The 25,751-nt window shown below is 55.6% G+C and overlaps 3 protein-coding genes across 4 annotated transcripts in view; 2 read left to right on the top strand and 1 right to left on the bottom strand.

The window, feature by feature from the left end:
* Positions 1–63: 63 nt before the first annotated feature.
* On the bottom strand, positions 64–10,782 carry LOC133362487 (protein Wnt-5b-like). The gene is made up of 7 exons (XM_061581438.1): positions 10,767–10,782; positions 9,632–9,737; positions 7,780–8,018; positions 6,386–6,681; positions 5,050–5,166; positions 2,099–2,435; positions 64–448 (listed from the first exon to the last, which is right to left on the bottom strand). Exons 2-7 carry the CDS (start codon positions 9,730–9,732, stop codon positions 351–353), a joined length of 1,188 nt encoding a protein of 395 aa, XP_061437422.1. The 5' UTR covers positions 9,733–9,737; positions 10,767–10,782; the 3' UTR covers positions 64–350.
* A 344-nt stretch (positions 10,783–11,126) lies between these two features.
* On the top strand, positions 11,127–20,594 carry LOC133362491 (insulin receptor substrate 2-like). Its single transcript, XM_061581443.1, has 5 exons — positions 11,127–11,133; positions 17,705–17,998; positions 18,640–18,758; positions 19,679–19,939; positions 20,031–20,594. The coding sequence occupies exons 1-4, from the start codon at positions 11,127–11,129 to the stop codon at positions 19,823–19,825; spliced, it is 567 nt and encodes a 188-aa protein (XP_061437427.1). The 3' UTR covers positions 19,826–19,939; positions 20,031–20,594.
* A 2,335-nt stretch (positions 20,595–22,929) lies between these two features.
* Positions 22,930–25,751, top strand: part of LOC133362484 (uncharacterized) — a 46,823-nt gene continuing 44,001 nt past the window's right edge. For both annotated transcript variants that reach the window (XM_061581435.1, XM_061581433.1), the window contains exon 1: positions 22,930–23,031. The gene's annotated coding sequence lies outside the window, so the exon portion shown is untranslated. The remainder of the gene's footprint in view (positions 23,032–25,751) is intronic.

Here is a 25,751-nt window from a genome sequence, read left to right as displayed (position 1 = left end):
TAGTGCATAGTGTAGTGTATAGTGTAGTGTGTAGTGTAGTGTGTAGTGTAGTGTATAGTGTAGTGTATAGTAGTGTGTAGTGTAGTGTATAGTGTAGTGTATAGTGTAGTGTATAGTGTAGTGTATAGTGCAGTGTATAGTGTAGTGTATAGTAGTGTATAGTGTAGTGTATAGTGTAGTGTATAGTGTAGTGTATAGTGTAGTGTATAGTGTAGTGCTGGATGCCGTGGTGCTGGCACCCTCAACAACTTTGAACGGATCACCGAACCCGGCAGGACTCGGCTGAACCCCGACTGGAGTCGATCTCCAGCCGAGGCCACCCCGGCAGCTTGCGGCTGCAGTCTACTTGTCTACTTGCAAGAGAGTTGGTCAACGGTCTGCGGGCACCGCTCGCACTTGACGGAGCAGCACCACCGGAACTTGCATCTGCACCGCTTCTCCACCGTCACTGGGAGGGGAACACAGCAGAGGCGAGAGTGCAAAACGTCGGACATTGTCGTTTTGCCCACGAGGTTTTTATCGCGATTCTGCAATCGCCGTCGCGAGGTGACAAAAGTCTCCGTGCACTTCTCTCCGTAGACGTTGGCAACTTCCGTAGATATCCCTTAGAGCGACCTAAGATTCACAGAAAGCAGTTCTAAAGAAATGCATTTTTTATTTCATTGCGTGGTGTACTGTATAGTGTAGTGTATAGTATAGTGTATAGTGTAGTGTATAGTGTAGTGTATAGTGTAGTGTATAGTAGTGTATAGTGTAGTGTATAGTGTAGTGTAGTAGTGTATAGTGTAGTGTATAGTATAGTGTATAGTGTAGTGTATAGTGTAGTGTAGTGTATAGCGTAGTGTATAGTGAAGTGTATAGTGTAGTGTATAGTGTAGTGTAGTGTATAGTGTAGTGTATAGTGTAGTGTATAGTGTAGTGTATAGTGTAGTGTATAGTAGTGTAGTGTATAGTGTACTGTATAGCATAGTAGTGTAACGGAGCGAAGAATAGTATCCTTGGGGTCTTTCGCTAAAGCCACGTAGATGGCCTAAAAAAATAATAAAAGTAACAAAAAACTACGACGTTTCGATCGCAACACAAGCGACCGTTTGGTTTATTTTAGTGATTTTTTTTCACCTATCTACGTGACTTTACCGAAAGACCCAAAGAATATTAAATCCTGCTGTCACGAAAGCTTTAAGTCAAGAGTGATAGTGTATAGTAGTACAGGGACAGTGTGGAAAGAGAGGGTGTCTGTCGTTATCCGAGCACAAGTAGTGCACGCTTGTCCTAGCTAAGTACTGTAGGATATGAGAGACATTGCACTGACCCTGACGATGCCTGCTGCTGCTGTATATTTGGAGTCTGCGTCTCTCTCTCTCTCATCATCATCACGGTGGCTAGGAGATGTTAACTCCCTCGCTTGTTGTGCAGGAGGTCGTGGGTTCGATCCCAACTCTGACAATGCCAGCTGATGCTGCATTTGCGTGTCTCTCTCTGCCCGTAGGTCACGTGGATTTGTCTCCGGGTCCTCCGCTTCTCCCTCCACGTTGAAAATCAGGCGATTTAAGAGTATTTGGACGCTGTGCGTTTCTACGCGACGAGCCACTTGGTCGACCTATCGTCTGTGGCTGGATCTACGCAGCTCGGCGGAACTTGCCTGGTCAAACATAAAATAGTTTCGTAGCTTCTTAATGAATAAATTTCGATTTAAAGCTTTCGTGACTGCAGGGATTCATCTTCTTGGTTCTTTTGGTAAAGTCACGTAGAAGGGAAGTAATAAAATAATAAAAATAAAACATAATAAAATTATTCTCACGACGTTTCGGCCACAACGCAAGCAGCCGTCCTCAGGTGAAAAACACATCTGTCGAGGCGACAGCGTCTGTGTGCTGCTTCATTCAGACGCTGTCGCCTCGACGGACCTGGTCTTCACCTGAGGACGGCTGCTTGCGTTGTGGCCGAAACGTCGTGAGAATAATTTTATTATGTTTTATTTTTATTATTTTATTACTTCCCTTCTACGTGACTTTACCGAAAGAACCAAGAAGATTCTTAACGAATAGTTTGAGTTTATTTTCGGGTCGCGGCGACGGTGGGGGGGGGGAGGTCACACCTCGGACGGTGTTGTACCCTCTGCCGCAACACATGATCGAGCAATCCCCGGTGCCGTTGGAGCGCAAGTCGCACCGCCGCCCCACCGTGCCGGGAACGCCGCGGGCATCGTCGCGCTCGCAGTAGTCGGGGCTGCCGTGCACGTGCACCAGCTCGCTCGGAGTGGGCGCCACGAACGCCTCGTCCACCGGCTCCAGGTGCAGGCGCGGCCAGCGGGCCGCTTTGCCGCTTTCGCGGCCACCGGTAACGGCACCGGCACCGCCGCCGCCACCGCCCCCGGAACGAGCAATCCAGTTGTGGGTCACCAGCCGCACGGCGGAACTTGCGTCGTACTTTTCCTGCAGCCGCCATCGTCACCGTCGTCGTCAGGGGGTGAGGAGGAGGAAGAGGATCCGCCGTGTTTTATTTAGCTGTGGTGGTGGTGGTGGAGGTTGTGGTGGTGGAGGTGGTGGTGGAGGTGGTGGTGGTGGTGGTGCTGGTGGTGGTGGTGGTGATGGGGGTGGTGGTGGTGGTGATGGTGGTGGTGATGGAGGTGGTGATGGTGGTGGTGGAGGTGGTGGTGATGGTGATGGTGGTGGTGGTGGAGGTGGTGGTGGTGGTGGAGGTGGAGGTGGTGGTGGTGGAGGTGGTGGTGGTGGTGGAGGTGGTGAAGGTTGAGTGAATGCGGGCAGCACCCTGAGCTGCTAGGGACCTCCCCCCCCCCCCCCCCCACGTCTGTAACCCTCCCATTGATTCAGCCTCATCACTCGCACCTCACACTCACCCCACACTCAGCTCACACATCACACTCACCCCACCCACCCGCACTCACCCCACACACACATCACACTCACCCCACCCACCTCACACTCACCCCACACACACATCACACTCACCCCACCCACCTCACACTCACCCCACACACACATCACACTCACCCCACCCACCTCACACTCACCCCACACACACATCACACTCACCCCACACACCTCACACTCACCCACACCTCACACGCACCCCACCCAAACTCACCCCACCCACACTCACCCCACCCACCTCACACTCACCCACACCTCACACTCACCCCACCCAAACTCACCCCACCCACACTCACCCCACCCACCTCACACTCACCCACACCTCACACTCACCCCACCCACACTCACCCCACCTCACACTCACCCCACCTCACACTCACCCCACCCACACTCACACTCACCCCACACTCACCCCACCCACACTCACCCCACCTCACACTCACCCCACCCACACTCACCCCACCCACACATCACACTCACCCCCCCCACACTCACCCCACACTCACCCACCTCACCCCACCCACACTCACCCCACACTCACCCACCTCACCCCACCCACACTCACCCCACACTCACCCACCTCACCCCACCCACACTCACCCCACACTCACCCACCTCACCCCACCCACACTCACCCCACCTCACACTCACCCCACCCACACTCACCCCACCCACACATCACACTCACCCCACCCACACTCACCCCACACTCACCCACCTCACCCCACCCACACTCACCCCACACTCACCCACCTCACCCCACCCACACTCACCCCACACTCACCCACCTCACCCCACCCACACTCACCCACCTCACCCCACCCACACTCACCCCACACTCGCCCACACTCACCCCACCCACACTCACCCCACCCACCTCACCCCACCCACACTCACCCCACACTCACCCACCTCACCCCACCCACACTCACCTCCCCTCCACTCACCCCACCCACCTCACCCCACACTCACCCCACACCCACCCACACTCACCCCACGCACACTCACCTCCACTCACCCCACCCACCTCACCCCACCCACACTCACCCCACACTCACCCACCTCACCCCACCCACACATCACACTCACCCCACCCACACTCACCCCACACTCACCCACCTCACCCCACCCACACTCACCCCACACTCACCCACCTCACCCCACCCACACTCACCCCACACTCACCCACCTCACCCCACCCACACTCACCCCACACTCACCCACCTCACCCCACCCACACTCACCCCACCTCACACTCACCCCACCCACACTCACCCCACCCACACATCACACTCACCCCACCCACACTCACCCCACACTCACCCACCTCACCCCACCCACACTCACCCCACACTCACCCACCTCACCCCACCCACACTCACCCCACACTCACCCACCTCACCCCACCCACACTCACCCACCTCACCCCACCCACACTCACCCCACACTCGCCCACACTCACCCCACCCACACTCACCCCACCCACCTCACCCCACCCACACTCACCCCACACTCACCCACCTCACCCCACCCACACTCACCTCCCCTCCACTCACCCCACCCACCTCACCCCACACTCACCCCACACCCACCCACACTCACCCCACGCACACTCACCTCCACTCACCCCACCCACCTCACCCCACCCACACTCACCCCACACTCACCCACCTCACCCCACCCACACTCACCCCACCCACACATCACACTCACCCCACCCACCCACACTCACCCCACCCACACTCACCCCACCCACACATCACACTCACCCCACCCACACTCACCCCACCCACACATCACACTCACCCCACCCACACTCACCCCACCCACACATCACACTCACCCCACCCACACTCACCCCACCCACACATCACACTCACCCCGCCCACACTCACCCCACCCACACTCACCCCACCCACACTCACCCCACCCACACTCACCCCACCCACACATCACAGTCACCCCACCCACACTCACCCCACCCACCTCACCCCACCCACACTCACCCCACACTCACCCACCCCACCCACACTCACCCACCCACACTCACCCCACACTCACCCACCTCACCCCACCCACACTCACCCACCCACACTCACCCCACACCCACCCTCACCCCTCCTCAGGGTGCAGTCCCATGCAGTCGTGAGCTCACCTTGAGAAAGTTTCCAACTTTGCGAAAGTCTGCGAGCTGTGGCCAGCAGATCTTGAGCGTGCAGGCGCCAGTCAACCCGTGGCACTTGCACTGCGTGTACGCCAGATTGTACACAGCCTGTAGCACCACCACCACCATCATCATCGTCACCACCACAATCATCACTACCAAACGCCATTCGCCAATAAGTGGCGGTGATGTCACCACGGCGCCTGTGCCAAGCCATGTGCACATTAAGCCCACGTGAAGTGTCGAATGCCCGTTGGCAGGAGGTCATGGGACAGACCCAGGTGTCATGGGTCGACTGACGGAGATGACTGGCCAATGTACCACTGCCCAAGTATGGGAAACTCTCCACTCTCTCCACAACTACCCTATCACCAATTGGGAGTTGTGGGGGTGGAGTGTCCAATGGTACAAACTACCCAGGCAGGTGCTTAGTTTTGGTGGGGCTGATGGTAAGGCCCCACCTCTTAGTGGCACGCTCCAGTCTCAGCAGCAGCGTCTCCATCTCCTCCTCCGAGTGAGCAGCAATCACCAGATCATCGGCATACATAACGTGGTTGAGCAATAGGGAGCCATCCCTTGACCGCACCCGGGCGTCGATCACCCTCCCACTCTACCCGATGGAAATTCTCCCGTTACAGCCATGGAAGGCTTCACGAACTACATGGTCAAAAATAATTTTTTAAGTTATGTGGGAGCCAGAGAACATCGCCACGCAGCTTTTCCCAGGCCCGCTCACCATCATGAGTCAAGGACACTGAAAGCACAAATAAAAACCCACAACCCAGACCTACTGATGGTATCATAGGCCTTGACCAGGTCAATAAAGCAGAGATGTAGGTCTTGTTGGAATTCCCTACACCTCTGCTGTAGCAGACGGGGCCACCCTGGCCTAAAACCACATTGGGTCTGCGCAAGCCTCTCCTCAGCGTGCCCAACAGGGCGATTTTTAAATCCTTTATATTAAGTTCGCTTGCATGCTTGCTTGCTTGCTTACGACCGTGCAAATCTTTCGGTCGTTTTTTAACCCACTTCCCGTGATCCAATCGAGCTGACATTTTGCACACAGACTCGTTGTGCGAGACAATTAATGTTCGTGAATTTTTTTTTCCAAAATTTTACACTGTTTAGGGAAAACAAATTAAATATTTAATTACCAATTGCTTAATACTGGCAGACAATCATCTGACCCATAGGTGGCAGCCATCTCAAGCCAGAGGACGAGAGGACTCTAGCCGCCACACATATAAAGGATTTATAGTGAAAAACGTTGTTTTTACGGGTTAATTTTTAAATTTTCGTCTACACATCTACCCATTTGCCGACTCACCAGCCGGCCGGCCTTATTATTGTGCAAATTCATCTGGACGAGCTCCAGCCGAGACTCCCCTCCTCCTCCATGCCGCCTGCGATCGTGCTCGCTCTCGTCCACAAACTTCCTGGCGAACCGGTATCCGTATTTGACGTCGTCCCCGCAGCCCGGCTGGGCGCCACGCGGCAGACTTGCCGCTGCCGCATCGACGCAGTCGCAGCTGCCCGGCAGCGCCCCCTGGCGGCAGGCGCGCGCCACCGCGTGGACAACTCCGGCGGCGATCAGGGCGGAGACGAAGGCGGCCTCGCGCGAGCCTGGAGCCCCCCCCACACCGACCACCCCGAAGAGCCAAATCAGCCCCGCCGACAAAACAATTTGATCGACTGTCTATTTTCTAGTGTAGACCGTTGCCGAAATAGAAACGTCACGTCATTAGAACCGCCACTCCCGCCGACGCATCCCATAGGTTAAGGATTTGGCACGAAAAACAGAACGTGGCGAATTCGTTACGAGTGCGACGACAGGGCGCCACCTGTGGGCCAGGACGGGTAATCACGAGTATGGGCGCGTAATATAATAACCAACCACGGGTTCAAGGTAACAGGCGGGGTCAGTAGGGAAGCTCCGGGAACTTGCTAGAAGGTTCTAGAAGGGGGCATGGCCGGAGTCGGGGCCTAGCCACGCCGGGAAGTGTGTGGTAGGGGGGACGTAACCGAAGGTTCGGAGCTGTCGCGGGATCCTGGCCGATCCTCTGCACAGCTCCAATCGTCATCGTCGTCGTCGTCATCGCTACGTGTAGCTAGACGCCGACGATGGGGCTGTCTAGAAAGGTCGGCTGTGTGTAGCCACGTAGAAACGTGTCTATATATATCGCCCAGTGTTTGTGCCCAAGTGTGAGAAATGAATAAGAAGCACTCTGCACGTTTTTGTCTCATTGCACTAGTACAGCACTGACCGGTTGCTGTGTGTTGAAGAGTAAACTCACTGCAACATTTACAATTCGAGTATTGTGATGTTTCGCTGGGAAAACAACAACCACAACAACCACCACAACAACAACAACAACAACTAGCGTCATCAGGTGACAGCAGAGGTCGCAACCGGGTACCCGATATCCGTTTGTGACCTCTGGGCGACAGCCAGCATTGTGGAGACATTCTACTTCAGTCTGAAACAAGGGGATTGGCCACGTTCTGCTTACACGACACTAGACCTCGCTAAGTGGCCGTGTCGGATGGTGGCGAGTAAAGCGAGGCAGCCCTCCGATTGGTGGAAACCCACCACCAGCGCCGTCGTTGCCCACGACTACCACCATCACTGACATCAGCTGCCCCGCCCATGCTATTTTAAACCTTTATGTTGCCGGCAGAGGCTCCGACGCTCGCTCCGACCCGGCCTGACGATCCCCTTACCAGATTGAGCCACGGGGCCCAGAGTGTCCTCGGCGCCGGGCGTGGTGCAGTTCCACCGCCAGGCCTGCAGCTGGTGCCGACACTCGTCGAGCGCCAGCTGGACGCCATTGGCCACCTCCTCTGCGTGGTTCGAGTGCCGCCGGCACAGGCTGCGCTGTCCGGGGGAGAGACCCGGCGCCGCGGTGCACAGCAGCGGAGAGTCGGAGCGGTCGAAGAGCGGGGTCCACAGGGGCAGCAACCTGCAAGGGACGGGGGGGTGGGGGGGAGTCACGGTGGCCAGGGGATGTTGACTACCTCGCCTGGTATGCAGGTCAAAATACCAAAATACGTGATCTAATCCCATCTGTGAAGGAGGTCATTCTTGACATGCAATGCCCTGCGGTAGCAGTTACATTGGGGAAACAAAACGTCATGTCTCGGACCGTGTTCGCGAACACAAGGCAGATCTGAAACACGGCAGAACCAATACCTCTGCCGTAGCTGACCATTGCTATAACGCCGTGGGCTCGCGTGATATTGTTTTTTCCGAGACCAAGCTACTCTGCAAACCTTCGGGCTACTATGAAAGGTTTGTGCATGAAGCCATCCAGATATATAAACATAGACAAAACTTAAACCGAGAAGATGGATACAAATTGAACAATCATTGCAAGGATGTTATCAACCAGGTAATGCCTTCACTTGTTGTTGTTTCCATCGTACCTGCCGGTTTACTGCCAGCCCCGCCCACACCCCCCCCCCACAGCCTCACGTCCTCTTTCCCTAGCACTCACGCGCCCCCCCCCCCTCACCCTACCACCCCCCCTATCTCTCTCCCCCCTTTCCTCCTCCCCCCTCTCTTACCTATGTAATAAAAGTCGTTGAGGCGACTTCTAGAATCCGTCTTTTATTCAACTTGCATTACAGCTTCCCTTCACACTGCTGACAGGCAGCGTGAGAGGGACAGAGAGACGCACTGCCACGTGGCAGCCTGGACCACGTGGCAGCCTGGACCACGTGGCAGCCTGGACCACGTGGCAACCCGGAGCCCCGCTCCCGCGTGGCCCCCTTCCTCCGTTCGTTCCCGTTCTGACCACGTGCCGTTCCTCTCCCCCCCTATTTAATACTCGGGTCACGTGGTACGTTTCCACCAATCCTGGTTAGCCTCCGTGGAATATTCCAGGCTCCCTCGTAGGCTCCCGGGACCACGCCCCTGACTCGTCTCCCCATTGGCTGTGGCCAAAGCCAGCAGGGCCAATCATCTACTTGCAGCTGTCACCTTTCCATCACGTCAGGGCCACGCCCCTGACTCGTCTCCCCATTGGCTGAGGCCAAAGCCAGCAGAACCAATCATCTACTTGCAGCTGTCACCTTTCCATCACGTCAGGGCCATGGCCCCAGGCTTCCCCCCATTGGCTGTAAACCAGGACCGGCAGAGCCAATCACCGTGACGAGTTGTGATACGTCAGTGAGCCGGATACATCCTCACATTACACTACTATATAACCTCTTGCCACGGCAGCTCTCCCGCCGACTTCAGCATTGTCTCGCTCTGGTTGTCACCCCCCCCCCCCCCGACGAAGTTCGCTTGTGTTGCGATCGAAACGTCGTGATTTGTTTCAGTTTATTTTATTTCTACCTACGCGACTTTACCGAAAGAACCAAAGAACATTTATATATTTACGCGATCTAACACCAAAAACGTCTCTATTGTGGATGACATTGGTCGCGAAAGCCCTGCCGCTACTAGGTGTTGAACGACTGTACGGGGTGTGTAAAATACAAGACGGTCAGGAGGCCGCTCAGAAACCAATGAACTTAGAAACTTGCGCTCATCGCAGCCGTGAGGAGGAAGACAGCGGCCAGCGGTTACCACCAGGAAGCGGCCGAGACTGCCCACAGCTGTGCGAAGACGAAGCCTCGACAGGCGCAGAGACCCGGCCAGGAACAGCTCCTCCTCATCCTCATGGCCATCGGCGCTGTGCAGAAGTGAACCGGTGGAAACGATGTTAACTCCCTCGCCTGGTATGCAGGTCGTGGGTTTGATCCCGACCCTGATGATACCTGCTGCCATATATTTGGAGTTTGCGTCTCTCTCTCTCATCGTCACGGTGGCTATGAGATGTTGACTACCTCGCCTGGTATGCAGGAGGTCGTGGGTTTGATCCCGACCCTGACGATGCCTGCTGCTGTATATTTGGAGTTTGCGTCTCTCTCATCATCGTCACGGTGGCTATGAGATGTTGACTACCTCGCCTGGTATGCAGGAGGTCGTGGGTTTGATCCCGACCCTGACGATACCTGCTGCCATATATTGGAGTTTGAGTCTCTCTCTCTCATCATCGTCACGGTGGCTATGAGATGTTGACTACCTCGCCTGGTATGCAGGAGGTCGTGGGTTTGATCCCGACCCTGACGATGCCTGCTGCTGTATATTTGGAGTTTGCGTCTCTCTCTCTCATCATCGTCACGGTGGCTATGAGATGTTGACTACCTCGCCTGGTATGCAGGAGGTCGTGGGTTTGATCCCGACCCTGACGATACCTGCTGCCATATATTGGAGTTTGAGTCTCTCTCTCTCATCATCGTCACGGTGGCTATGAGATGTTGACTACCTCGCCTGGTACACAGGGGGTCGTGGCTTCGATCTCAGCCCTGACGATGCCTGCTGCTGCTGTATATTTCTAGTTTTCAAGTCTCACGCTCATCATCACGGTGGCTGGGAGATGTTCACTCCCTCGCTTTGTACACGGGATCGAGCCCACGACCACTAGTCCACCAGGCGAGGGAGTGAACATCTCCTCGCCACCGTGATCGTGATGAACTCCGACTGGGGTTGTCACTCTGCTGAGCTCGGTAGCCGACCGGCATCATCACCACGACACGCATTGAATGTCACCAGTCAGGTAGAGACAGCTACCTCCTACAGGGGGAAAAAATCTATTTATAAACTTCTTAAAACTTAAAAACACAACATATACAAATGAAAAGAAAACTTTGTTCATTACCTCGCTAATTAAAAATAAAACCCCAACGAGCGCTGCGTGAAACTTTAAACTTACGCACGCGCGCGCGCCAAGATTCGATTCTTTAAATCGTGCGAAGGAATCGAAGGTCGTAGATTCCTTTAGAATCGGCCTATTCCCGTTGAATCGATACCACAAACGCTCATCAGATATCGATTCTCGCCATTTCCTGTATGCGGGTGACGTCACACACCTCGTGGTCACCCCCCAAAATACAAAAGTTTAATTTTAAACGTTTGACTTTGTGTACAGTATGGGAGCTAGACACGTGGCAAGTTTAAAGTTTGTAGCCGAGTTTATTATTTCTTTTATCTCCCCTCCCCAGCCACGCATTTGGGTGACATGACAGGTATGTGACGTCACAGCTCACTTGCTGTGCAAAAAAAAACACAAAAGTGTATCTTTATAAAGTGTGCATGGTGTACAGTCTGCAAAGTACCCGCATGGCAAATTTCAAGTCTGTTGCATTTCGGGAAGTACGCTAAACATTTTGAACAGACACACATACTCACAACTTAGCCTTTTATACAGCATGTAATGGTATATATATATTCTTGGTTCTTTCGGTAAAGTCACGTAGAAGGGAAATAATAAAATAATATAAATAGTAAAGTCACGTAAAAGGGAAATAATAAAATAATAGAAATAATAAAGTCACGTAGAAGGGAAGTAATAAAATAATAAAAATAATAAAGTTTCGTAGAAGGGAAATAATAAAATAATATAAATAATAAAGTCACGTAGAAGGAAAATAATATATATAAACAAAATATTATATTAATATAAAACAATAAAAAATTTCCCTGCAGTCACGAAAGCTTTAAATCAAAGCAGCATGTAATGGTGTTATGTAAGGAATGCACACCCCGGCTAGCACCCACCACTTACCTGCAGGGAGCTGTGGGGCGTCTTAATCCCCCGCACCCCTCCCAACGGGTGTCCTGGGATCCCACGGGACCCCGCCCCTCGGGTGGGAGATGTATGAAAGGCAGGAGCCAAGGGAGTCAGTTGTGGCCACGAGCTTAGGCCAGAAGAGCCAGTAGAAGACTGAGGACCGGCTAGCGAGACCCTGGGACTCCCACCTTGTGTAACAACACTCGGGAGACGGCTTGTGGAATCGGTCCTTTTATTTACTTTGCTCAGTTCACAAGCACTCCCCGTTGCTGGCAGGCAACCACCAAAACTAAGCACATGCCAGGGTATTTTGTACCATCGGACACTCCACCCCCACAACTCACAATCGGTGATAGGGCAGTTGTGGAGAGACTGCAGAGTTTCCCATATCTGGGCAGTGTGCTCATGACCGGCTCCGGTTTATCAGCAGAGGTCTCACTCCGAATCAGTCGAGCGGCAATATCTTTACATTGGTTGCGTAACGCTGTGTGGAAGCTACATGGTCGGTCGCTCCGCACGAAGCTTCAGGTCTTCTCGGCCACGGTCATTCCCTCCCTTCTCTACGCTTGCGAGACGTGGACCCCCCTGGTGGAGCATCTTCGCCAGTTAGAAACATTGAGGCTGGCCTGCCTACGATCCATCCTGGGTTTAACCAGGCTGGATTGTGTGAGGAGCTCACAAATCCTTGAAAGATCTGGGCAAAGTCCCATCAGTGAGCTCCTCCGGCAGGCAAGGCTGCGTTGGCTGGGTCATGTAGCCCGCATGCCCAGCCACCGCATGCCTAAACAGCTTTTGTTCGGCCGGATCGAGGGGGCTAGACGGGCGCGGCACGGGCTGGAGAAGAGATGGAGTGATGTGGTACAGGAGGACGTGGAGCTGAGTGGACTTGCCGATGACTGGTACCAGCGGTGTCAAGATCGGCCTCAGTGGAGGAGGCTCGTGAAGGACGCTACTGGGCAGTTGGAGGCAGTCGCCCTCCAACAACAACGGAGGGCGGAGGAGCGACGCTCACAACAACGAGCGGAGCGCCGGGTGGCTAAAGCACAGCAAGTTGGCACAGTAGGGGGCACAGGTGGTGCATCAGCCAGTCATCTCGGTCATCTCGGTCAGTCGACCAGTGGCACCTGGGTCTGCCCCGTGACCTCCTGCCAGCGGGCTTTCGACACTTCACGTGGCCTCAAGGTGCACTTGGCCTGGCACAAGCATCGTGGTGACGTCACCGCCACCTAGTGGCGAATGGCGGTTGTTGTTGTTGTCTGTGTGTGTCTCTGTGTGTGTGTCTGTGTGTGTGTCTGTGTGTGTCTGTGTGTGTGTCTGTGTGCGCGTGTGTGTGTCTGTGTGTGTGCAAAGTCCCATCAGTGAGCTCCTCCGGCAGGCAAGGCTGCGTTGGCTGGGTCATGTAGCCCGCATGCCCAGCCACCGCATGCCTAAACAGCTTTTGTTCGGCCGGATCGAGGGGGCTAGACGGGCGCGGCACGGGCTGGAAAAGAGATGTAGTGATGTGGTACAGGAGGACGTGGAGCTGAGTGGACTTGCCGATGACTGGTACCAGCGGTGTCAAGATCGGCCTCAGTGGAGGAGGCTCGTGAAGGACGCTACTGGGCAGTTGGAGGCAGTCGCTCTCCAACAACAACGGAGGGCGGAGGAGCGACGCTCACAACAACGAACAGAGCGCCGGGTAGCTAAAGCACAGCAAGTTGGCACAGTAGGGGGCACAGGTGGTGCATCAGCCAGTCATCTCGGTCATCTCGGTCAGTCGACCCGTGGCACCTGCTGGGTCTGCCCCGTGACCTCCTGCCAGCGGGCTTTCGACACTTCACGTGGCCTCAAGGTGCACTTGGCCTGGCACAAGCATCGTGGTGACGTCACCGCCACTTAGTGGCGAATGGCGGTTGTTGTTGTTGTTGTACGTGTGTGTGTGCGTGCGTGTGTGTACGTGTGTGTGTCTGTGTCTGTGTGTGTCTCTGTGTGTGTGTGTCTGTGTGCGCGCGTGTGTGTGTGCGTATGTGTGTGTACGTGTGTGTGTCTGTGTGTGCACGTGTGTGTGTGCGTGTGTGTCTGTGTGTGTGTGCGTGTGTCTTTATTGTGGGGAGCGGTAGTGTAGCGGTTAGCGCTGCGCTACGACCCTAGCGACCCGGGTTCGATTCCCGCTCACGGCCAACACCGGTGACGATTATCTGAACTGGCTCTGGGCCTCCCCTAGGTCGACTCAGCCTCAAATCGAACCCACGACCTCCTGTATCCCAGGCGAGGTAGTCAACATCTCATAGCCACCGTGGTGATGATGAGAGAGAGATCGAACCCACGACCTCCTGTAGACCAGGCGAGGTGGTCAACATCTCATAGCCACAAGTAGCCAACGGAACGGGTAATTTAATCGATGATAATCGATCATCAGAGAGAGGGAGACACGCAAAACGATGATTATAATCGATGGGAATCGATTAGCAGAGAGAGACGCGCAAACCAACGATTAGAATCGATGAGAATCGAACAAACGATTCCCGGTGACGTCATCACCCGGAGACCATCGCCAAGTTCAAGATGGCGGCACCCAGGTTGGAGGTTGTTGTTGTTGTGGTGGTTGTTGTGGTGGTTGTTGTAGTTGTTGTTGTGGTGGTTGTAGTGGTGGTGGTTGTTGTGGCGGTGGTTGTTGTGGTGGTTGTTGTTGTGGTGGTGGTTGTTGTGGTGGTGGTTGTTGTGGTGGTGGTTGTTGTGGTGGTGGTTGTTGTGGTGGTGGTTGTTGTGGCGGTGGTTGTTGTGGTGGTGGTTGTTGTGGTGGTTGTTGTTGTGGTGGTGGTTGTTGTGGTGGTGGTTGTTGTTGTGGTGGTGGTGGTTGTTGTGGTGGTGGTGGTTGTTGTTGTGGTGGTTGTTGTGGTTGTGGTGGTTGTTGTGGTTGTTGTGGTAAGGTGGTTGTGGTAAGGTAGTTGTTGTGGTAAGGTGGTTGTTGTTAAGGTGGTGGTTGTGGTTGTGGTGGTTGTTGTGGTGGTGGTTGTTGTGGTGGTTGTTGTGGTGGCGGTTGTTGTGGTGGTTGTAGTGGTGGTGGTTGTAGTGGTGGTGGTTGTTGTGGTGGTTGTGGTGGTGGTTGTAGTGGTTGTTGTGGTGGTTGTAGTGGTGGTGGTGGTGGTTGTGGTGGTTGTGGTGGTGGTTGTAGTGGTGGTTGTTGTGGTGGTTGTTGTGGTGGTTGTAGTGGTGGTTGTAGTGGTGGTGGTTGTGGTGGTTGTGGTGGTAGTTGTAGTGGTAGTTGTAGTGGTGGTTGTTGTGGTGGTGGTTGTTGTGGTGGTTGTGGTGGTGGTTGTTGTGGTGGTTGTAGTGGTGGTTGCAGTGGTGGTTGTTGTGGTGGTTGTGGTGGTGGTTGTTCTGGTGGTTGTTGTGGTGGTGATGGTGGTGGTAGTGATGGTTGTTGTGGTGGTGGTTGTAGTGGTGGTTGTAGTGGTGGTTGTTGTGGTGGTGATGGTGGTAGTGCTGGTTGTTGTGGTGGTAGTGGTGGTGGTTGTAGTGGTTGCGGTGGTGGTGGTTGTTGTGGTGGTTGTTGTAGCGGTGGTTGTTGTGGTTGTAGTGGTGGTTGTTGTAGTAGTGGTTGTTGTGGTGGTGGTTGTAGTGGTGGTTGTAGTGGTGGTGGTGGTGGTTGTTGTTGTGCTGGTGGTGGTTCGATCCCGACCCTGACGACGCTGCTGTGTTAGGAGTTTGGAGTCTCTCTCCCCAGGATGTTAACTACATCGTCTGGTGTGCAGGACAATTCAGGAGTGGAAGAGGCAACAACACACACATTGACACACACACACATTGACACACACACATTGACACACACACACTGACAAACACACACTGACACACAACAACAACAACAACAACAACCGCCATTCGCCACTAAGTGGCGGTGACGTCACCACGATGCTTGTGCCAGGCCAAGCATCGTGGTGACTGACACACACACACACATTGACACACACACATTGACACACACACACTGACAAACACACATTGACACACACACATTGACACACACACACTGACAAACACACACTGACACACACGCACACACATTGACACACACACATTGACACACACACACTGACACACACACATTGACACACACATACTGACACACACACTGACACACACACATTGACACACACACATTGACACACACACACACTGACACACACTGACACACACACACTGACACACACACATTGACACACACACACACTGACACACACACACTGACACACACACATTGACACACACACATTGACACACACACACACTGACAAACACACACTGACACACACACACACATTGACACACACACACTGACAAACACACACTGACACACACACACTGACACACACACACTGACACACGCACACTGACACACACACACTGACACAAACACATTGACACACACACATTGACACACACACACTGACACACACACATTGACACACACACATTGACACACACACACATTGACACACACACATTGACACAAACACATTGACACACACACGTTGACACACACACATTGACACACACACACTGACACACACACCCACACACATACTCACACGCACTCACCCACACACACCCACACACTCACACACACTCACAAACACTCACACACGCACTCACACACGCACACTCACGCATACACACTCACACGCACTCACACATACCCACCCACACACGCAAACTCACACACACTCACACACACCCACACACACCCACGCACACACTCACACGCACTCACACCCACCCACACTCGCACACACACTCACACACACACACTTACACATACCCACCCACACACGTAAACTCACACACACTCACGCAATGTCGCTACTACCAGCACTCCACCACCATCACCACTATCACCACCACCATCACCACCATCACCACACCATCATTACACCGTCATCACCATTACCGCATCACCATCACCACGCCACCGTCACCATCACCACGCCACCATCTCCATACCACCATCAGCACACTCACAATCATCGCACCGTCGCGATCTCTCTACGCCATTACCACACCGATACCAAAACGGCCACCATCACCACACCGTCGTCACCACACCACCGTCACCACCATCACCATCATCATTACCACCATCACCACTTGAGCAAAATAACCAGCGTCACTACATCACCACCCCATGCACCTCCGCTGGTCATGGTGGGCACTATAGAATGCGAAAGTGGTTGCAACGTACATCCATCACTGCAATCACCATCATCAACACCGCCATCACCCACACTATCACCACCATCACCACCACCTTTACCACCACTATCACCATCAACACTGTCATCAACCACACTATCACCACCATTACCACAATCACCACCGCCATCACCCACACTAACACCACCACAACCACGACCACTATCGCCATCACCACCACTACCACCATCACCACCGCCATCGCCCACACCACCACTACCACCACCACTGTCACCATCACCACCACTAACACCACCACCACTAACACCACCGTCACCACCACCATCGCCCACACCACCACGACTACCACCACTGTCACCATCACCACCACCGCCACCATCACCTCCATCACCACCACTAACACCATCACCACTATCACCACTATCACCACCACGACCACCACCACTGTCACCATCACCACCACTAACACCATCACCACCACCACTATCACCACCACTATCACCACCACTATCACCACCACTATCACCACCACTGTCACTACCACCGCCACCGCCGGCTGGAGCTCCGTGGCTCCGCTGGAGCTCCGTGCTGTTCAGCGGCTTCCTCACCAAGCGGCCAAGTGGCCACCGCCGCTTCTTCGTGCTGCGTGGGGGCGACGGGACCCCCCCCCCTCCTCCAGCGCTACCGCAGCCCCCGGGAGAGCTGCCTGGCCTGGGGGGGCGGGGCGCCTCCACCCCCCGCCTCCTCCCGCTCCCCCACCCCGACCCGCCCGGCCCGCCTCGCCCGCCTGCTCCTCCGCCCGCCGCCCCGCGTCCTGTCCCTCGGCGGGCTAGGGGCGGCGGTGGAGCGCTCGGACGCGCGGGCCCCATACGGCCTGGCGGTCTTCGCCGACGCGGGGTACCTCGCCCTGGCCGCCGACGACGAGGCCCAGAGACGGGCCTGGCTGGGGGCCCTGCGGGCTCACCTCCCGCCGGCGGCGGGCGGCGGGGCCGGGCCGCCGCTGGCCGCGTGGGAAGGGCGGCTGTGGAGCCGCGGCGGGGCGGAGGTGCTGCGTGCGGGGCCCTGCCGCGTCTACGTCCACGCGAGGAGCCTGCGCTTCGCGAGCCCCGCGACGGGGCCACTCGCAGGCAGGTGGCGGCGGCGGCAGAGGTCGCAAGCGGGTTTTGATTCCCTACCCGTAGCCTACGCTAAATGAGTGACAAACGGTGACTCACCAGTGACTCACGGCCGTAGCCGTACCCTACCCGATTGCCCGGCCGGGTATCGGGTAGGGTACGGGTATCGGGTACCCAATTGCGACCTCTGGGATGAAGCCATGTTGCAGGCGCGGGTGGGTTGATTCTATGAACTTGAATTGTGAGAAGAGACAAGACGTTGGGAAATGAGTGACAAACGGCTACTCACCAGTGACTCACGGCCTCCCCGTACCCGTACCCGGCCGCACCAGGGTCGCAAACGGGTACCTGTACCCGGCCGGTACGGGTAGCCGGGTATCGGGTAGGGTACGGGTATCGGGTACCCGGTTGCGACCTCTGGGTGGCGGCGGTGGCGGCGGTGGCGGCGGCGGCCCACAGAGTCCCATCGACCCACAGAGACCCACAGAGACCCACAGAGTCCCATAGACCCCCATAGACCCACAGAGACCCGCAGAGACCCGCAGAGACCCGCGGAGACCCGCGGAGACCCGCAGAGGGGGGTGCAGGCTGCAGGTTGTGGGGGGGGGGTCTGTGGGCGATGTGCAGAGTGCCGCTTCCTTGTGTGGCAGCAGACGCCACGGCGGTGACCATCAACCTGGCGGACATCAAGTGCTACGGACACGTCCGGGATTGCTTCTCCGTCAAGTGGGACACGCACTCGGAGCTTGGAGTTGGACTGATCTGGATGAAGGTACGACCTCGTCCCGATGTTTCTGTTGCACCACGGACACAATTCGTTCCCGAGGCCGTCCGCTCGTGAGTCATTCGGCCAGCGTTGACAAAGAACCCCCGTGTAGCCTTAACAGACTGTAGTGCTGTTAGCGAGCACCTATGAAGGCCGGAACGGCACACAAGGGGGTGGGTGGCCAGCACCACGCCCGGCCGCCTTTGTCTCCCCAGTGGCGATGTTTACACACCGCACCAGGTACTCATTTGAGGCTGAGTCGACCTAGGGGAGGCCCAGGACTACACACTCATGTTCACACACGCAAACACACACACGCACACACACACGCACACAAGTACACGCACGCACACACGTACACGCACGCGCACACACGCACACACACACACGTACACACACGCACGTGCACACACACACGCACGCACACGCGCACACGCACACACACGCACACACGTACATGCACGCACACACGTACACACACGCGCACACGCACACACGTACATGCACGCACACACGCACACACGTACACACACGCGCACACGCGCACACACGCGCACACACACACGTACACGCACGCACACACGTACACGCACGCGCACATACGCACACACATACACGTACACACACGCACACACACGCACACGCACACGCACGCACACACGCACACACGCACGCACACACGCACGCACACACACACGCACACACGCACACACACACGCACACACACATACACGCACACACACACGCACACACACACACACGAACGCACCGTAGCCCGGTCGCACGTGACACCTCACGGAGGACGGATCGCTCCGTTTTGTTTAGTCGCCGTGACTTTGTGACGAGCCGCCCCGCCGCCCTGCCGCAAAGAGCTTCGCAGCTCACCGGATTCCCCTCCCTCCCTCCCTCCGCACCGCGAGCCGCAGCTGGAGGAGGGTGCGGCGGCGGCGGCGGCGCTGCACGGCGCGGTTCTGCGCGCCCGGCTGGGGCTGCCCAGCCACGAGCTGGGGAAGGAGGACGACGCAGGAGACGTTGAATGTGAAGCCGCTGGGTCCAAGTCAACCGAAAATTGAAATCAACCGGCCCTTCGGGCGACCGGGGAAAAGCATTCCGTGAGGACATTTAGCCAGAGCCGGCGTGCTGGCCAGGCCTGGCTATGTGAATTCAGACGAAAGCCTGCCGTGCAGGTGGGTGTGTCGCCCTACGTGGCTGTTATTGTACGGCGTGTGGTGTCGTGGTTGTCTCGGCTAACTTGATTTCTCGACACGCTCCGGACAGGCTCACGGAGAAACATACACGCTGGGCCACGTAGAGCTTTGCCACCCGTACGGCCACACCGGCGACGTGCAACTCGATAGCTGGCTGGCTGTGCGACGACGACGACGACGACGACGACGAAGAGACGGCAGTGATGACAGCGACGACAGCCTCGACCCTAGACCACCACGACAGCCCCAAACCCCCACTTGCCTCTCCCTTGTAGTCGCCCAGCGTGGCCACACCCACCTCTGGAACTCTCTCGCTGGTTCCAGGAGCTTCCCAGTGAATCCCCACCTTGAGCCTTGCCCCAGTTAACGTGCCCCTTGTGGGTTCGGCCATTGTATGACCCCCACGGTCAACGGGTTCTTCTTGGTTCTTTCGGTAAAGTCGTCACGTAGAATGGAAGTAATAAAATAATCAAAATAAAACATTAATTAATTCTCACGAATTTCGGCCACAATGCAAGCAGCCGTCCTCAGGTGAGGAGGAACAGGTCTGTCGGGGGGCGTGGTGAGCAATGTGCGCAGTGACAGGTGGCAAACCCCGTCACTGCGCACGCATTTTGTGAGGGAATAAAATGGGCGCCAATAAATGTCAATTATATTTTGCGAGAAAAAAAATGGCGGATTTGATTTGTCGCGCGATTGCGAAGGGGGGCGAGGGGGGCCACGTGCTGCCGTACGAGGGGGAGATCCCCGCCGCGGGAGCCGCGAGTCTCCCGCGGCGGGGATCTCTGCCCGATGCCAAGTCGCCGCGTCTGCAGTGAAGTGCCGTCTCAAGAGAAGTGCGCCAAGCCGTCGTTACAGATTCTTAGGTTTTTTCGGTAAAGTCACCAGGTAGGTAAAACATTTTAATTGGTAAAATAAAATTAAAATCGCTTCCGTCTTCAGGTGGAACCGTCACAGCACGACAGCTGTATCAAGTGAGAGAAATTCCAAGAACACAGTCCTTGTATATATACTGGTTGAGGGTGGGAGGAGCCAAGGTAGGCCCTGAATATTATTGTTGTGAGGTTCGGTGCGGCTGAAGCACCACGCTGTTAGGAATGAGCCTTTGTTGTGTAAACTAGGTGCGGCTGATGTACACTTTGACACCGACAAGAAGGTGCCATGACGGGACACCACGCACTAAACCTTCATTTCAAACGTAAAAAAAACGCCACGCAACGCTGAACACGAAGAGATACTCCGCCGTAGTTTTCCCGACCACTTTGTGGACTTTTATTGAATGCAAACAAGAACTCGGACCAAGCGCTGTCCGCTCTCAAAATCCGGCAGAAGTGAAGCGCCATCTTGGGAGAATCACAACCTTTGAAACGTCATAAGGGGTAAGCGAGAGAACAATCCGTTCAAGACCCACAGACTCACCACACAGAGACCCACAGACTCACCACACAGAGACCCACAGACTCACCACACAGAGACCCACAGACTCATCACACAGACCCACAGACTCACCACACAGAGACCCATAGACTCATCACACAGAGACCCACAGACTCACCACACAGAGACCCACAGACTCACCACACAGAGACCCACAGACTCATCACACAGAGACCCATAGACTCATCACACAGAGACCCACAGACTCATCACACAGACCCACAGACTCACCACACAGAGACCCATAGACTCATCACACAGAGACCCACAGACTCACCACACAGAGACCCACAGACTCACCACACAGAGACCCACAGACTCATCACACAAAGACCCACAGACTCACCACACAGAGACCCACAGACTCACCACACAGAGACTCATAGACTCACCACACAGAGACCCATAGACTCACCACACAGACACCCACAGACTCATCACACAGACCCACAGACTCATCACACAGAGACCCACAGACTCATCACACAGAGACCCACAGACTCACCACACAGACCCACAAACTCATCACACAGAGACCCACAGACTCACCACACAGAGACCCACAGACTCACCACACAGAGACTCACAGACTCACCACACAGACCCACAAACTCATCACACAGAGACCCACAGACTCACCACACAGAGACCCACAGACTCACCACACAGAGACTCACAGACTCACCACACAGAGACCCACAGACTCATCACACAGAGACCCACATACCACACAGAGACCCACAGACTCATCACACAGAGGCCCACAGACTCATCACACAGAGACCCATAGACTCATCACACAGATTCATAGACTCACCACACAGAGACCCACAGACTCATCATACAGAGACCCATAGACTCACTACACAGAGACCCATAGACTCACCACACAGAAACCCACAGACTCACCACACAGAGACCCACAGACTCACCACACAGACCCATAGACTCATCACAGAAATGCATAGGATCACCACAGAGACTCATAGACTCATCATACAGAGTCACATATGCTCACACAGAGACCCATAGACTCATACAGAATCCCATATACTCACAGAGACCCAAGACTTCACACAGACCCATAGACTCATGACAGAGATCCATAGACTCACCACACAGAGATCCATAGACTCACCACACAGAGACCCATAGACTCATCATACAGAATCCCATATACTCACACAGAGACCCATAGACTCACTACACAGAGATCCATAGACCCACCACACAGACCCATGCACCTAGCTTAGCACAGCAGTCAACCCATGGCACCTGCAGGGTCTGTCCCGTGACCTGCACCTAGCCTGGCACAGCAGTCAACCCACGGCGCCTGCTGTAACGGGAAGGCATCTTCTGTAACGGGAAGACATCTTCTGGAAGAGGAAGACATCTTCTGTAACGGGAAGACTTCTTCCGTGATGAGTTTTCAATCCACCAATGAGAAGAGGGCTGCGGGGTGACGCGGCAACGCCGGCAGCCAATCAGAGAAGCGGCTCGCGCCTGAAGGGGGCGGGGCATCAGCGCGTGACGTCACCGTGGTGACGAGAGGCGCTCTGACAATCTCCCATCAACAACTACCACCACAACAACAACAACTACTTGTATATCACTGCTGCTACTGCTACTACCCTGTGAGTATCACAACAACAACAACTCGTGTAGTGGTTGTTGTTGTAAGAGGTAGACATTCAGCAACACTGTTGTAGTGTAGACAAAATGGCGGGTGTGTGGTGACGTCACCGCCACAGTGTGTGGTGGTGATGGTGGTGGGGGTGGTGATGGTGATGATGATGGTGGTGATGGTGGTGATGGTGGTGATGGTGATGGTGGTGATGGTGATGGTGGTGATGGTGGTGATGGTGATGGTGGGTGATGGTGATGGTGGTGGTGATGGTGGTGGTGGTGGTGATGGTGATGATGATGGTGGTGATGGTGGTGATGGTGGTGATGGTGATGGTGGTGATGGTGGTGATGGTGGTGATGGTGATGGTGGTGATGGTGATGGTGGTGGTGATGGTGGTGGTGGTGGTGATGGTGATGGTGGTGATGGTGGTGGTGATGGTGGTGGTGGTGATGATGGTGGTGATGGTGGTGATGATGATGGTGGTGGTGATGGTGGTGGTGATGGTGGTGGTGGTGATGGTGGTGGTGATGGTGGTGGTGGTGATGGTGGTGATGGTGGTGGTGGTGGTGGTGATGGTGGTGGTGGTGGTGATGGTGATGATGGTGGTGGTGGTGATGGTGGTGATGGTGGTGGTGATGGTGATGATGGTGGTGGTGGTGATGGTGGTGGTGATGGTGGTGGTGGTGATGGTGGTGGTGGTGATGGTGGTGGTGGTGGTGATGGTGGTGGTGGTGGTGATGGTGGTGATGGTGGTGGTGATGGTGGTGGTGGTGGTGGTGATGGTGGTGGTGTGGTGATGGTGGTGGTGGTGATGGTGGTGGTGTGGTGTGGTGGTGGTGGTGATGGTGGTGGTGATGGTGGTGGTGATGGTGGTGGTGGTGATGGTGGTGGTGGTGATGGTGGTGGTGGTGGTGATGGTGATGGTGGTGGTGATGGTGGTGGTGGTGATGGTGATGGTGGTGATGGTGGTGATGGTGGTGGTGATGGTGGTGATGGTGGTGGTGGTGGTGATGGTGGTGGTGGTGGTGATGGTGGTGGTGGTGATGGTGGTGGTGGTGATGGTGGTGGTGGTGATGGTGGTGGTGGTGGTGATGGTGTGGTGGTGGTGATGGTGGTGGTGATGGTGGTGGTGGTGATGGTGGGGATGGTGGTGGTGATGGTGGTGGTGATGGTGGTGATGGTGGTGGTGGTGGTGATGGTGGTGGTGGTGGTGATGGTGGTGGTGGTGGTGATGGGTGGTGGTGATGGTGGTGGTGATGGTGGTGGTGGTGATGGTGGTGATGGTGGTGGGTGGTGATGGTGGTGGTGGTGATGGTGGTGGTGATGGTGGTGTGGTGGTGGTGGTGATGGTGGTGGTGGTGGTGGTGATGGTGGTGGTGATGGTGGTGATGGTGATGGTGGTGGTGATGGTGGTGGTGATGGTGGTGGTGGTGGTGATGGTGGTGGTGGTGGTGGTGGTGATGGTGGTGGTGGTGATGGTGGTGGTGGTGGTGATGGTGGTGATGGTGGTGGTGGTGATGGTGGTGGTGGTGGTGATGGTGGTGATGGTGGTGGTGGTGATTGTGGTGGTGGTGATGGTGGTGGTGGTTGTGATGGTGGTGGTGGTGATGGTGGTGATGGTGGTGGTGGTGGTGGTGATGGTGGTGGTGGTGATGGTGGTGGTGGTGGTGGAGGTGGTGGTGGTGGTGATGGTGGTGGTGATGGTGGTGGTGGTGATGGTGGTGGTGATGGTGGTGGTGGTGATGGTGGTGGTGGTGATGGTGGTGGTGGTGGTGATGGTGGTGGTGGTGATGGTGGTGGTGGTGATGGTGGTGGTGGTGATGGTGGTGGTGGTGATGGTGGTGGTGGTGGTGATGGTGGTGATGGTGGTGGTGGTGATGGTGGTGGTGATGGTGGTGGTGGTGATGGTGGTGATGGTGGTGGTGGTGATGGTGGTGTGGTGATGGTGGTGGATGGTGGTGGTGGTGATGGTGGGTGGTGATGTGGTGGTGATGGTGGTGGTGGTGGTGGTGATGGTGGTGGTGGTGATGGTGGTGGTGGTGGTGATGGTGGTGGTGGTGGTGATGGTGGTGGTGATGGTGGTGGTGGTGGTGGTGATGGTGGTGGTGGTGATGGTGGTGGTGGTGTGATGGTGGTGGTGGTGGTGATGGTGGTGGTGGTGGTGATGGTGGTGGTGGTGGTGATGGTGGTGGTGGTGGTGATGGTGGTGGTGGTGATGGTGGTGGTGGTGGTGGTGGATGGTGGTGATGGTGGTGGTGATGGTGGTGTGGTGATGGTGGTGTGGTGATGGTGGTGGTGATGATGGTGTGATGGTGGTGGTGATGGTGTGGTGGTGATGGTGGTGGTGGTGATGGTGGTGGTGGTGATGGTGGTGGTGTGGTGATGGTGGTGTGGTGGTGTGTGATGGTGGTGGTGGTGGATGGTGGTGGGGTGATGGTGGTGTGGTGATGGTGGTGATGGTGGTGGTGGGTGATGGTGGTGGTGGTGGTGATGGTGGTGGTGGTGGTGATGGTGGTGGTGGTGATGATGGTGGTGGTGGTGGCGGTGGTGATGATGGTGGTGGTGGTGGCGGTGGTGATGATGGTGGTGATGGTGGTGGTGGTGATGGTGGTGGTGGTGGTGATGGTGGTGGTGGTGGTGGTGATGGTGGTGGTGGTGGTGGTGATGGTGGTGGTGATGATGGTGGTGATGGTGGTGGTGGTGATGGTGGTGGTGGTGATGGTGGTG

The sequence above is a fragment of the Lethenteron reissneri genome, unplaced genomic scaffold, assembly GCF_015708825.2.
Source record: "Lethenteron reissneri isolate LAM-NWPU_2019-01 unplaced genomic scaffold, ASM1570882v1 scaffold_1497, whole genome shotgun sequence".
NCBI lineage: Eukaryota > Metazoa > Chordata > Hyperoartia > Petromyzontiformes > Petromyzontidae > Lethenteron > Lethenteron reissneri.
Note: the sequence above shows the minus strand (reverse complement) of the source record. Positions and strands in the feature narration are given on the sequence as shown.

Bases quoted from the DNA above. Each gene is read 5' to 3' on its own strand.
- LOC133362487 (XM_061581438.1), bottom strand. From the start codon at position 9,732: ATGGCCATGAGGATGAGGAGGAGCTGTTCCTGGCCGGGTCTCTGCGCC. The intron at 8,019-9,631 runs GTAACCGCTGGC...CGTCCCTTGCAG, and splicing joins GTCTCGGCCGCTTCCTGGTG to GTTGCTGCCCCTGTGGACCC. The intron at 5,167-6,385 runs GTGAGTCGGCAA...GTGGTGCTACAG, and splicing joins ATAATAAGGCCGGCCGGCTG to GCTGTGTACAATCTGGCGTA.
- LOC133362491 (XM_061581443.1), top strand. The intron at 17,999-18,639 runs GCAGGTGGCGGC...GTGTGGCAGCAG, and splicing joins CGCGACGGGGCCACTCGCAG to ACGCCACGGCGGTGACCATC. The intron at 18,759-19,678 runs GTACGACCTCGT...CGCGAGCCGCAG, and splicing joins TTGGACTGATCTGGATGAAG to CTGGAGGAGGGTGCGGCGGC.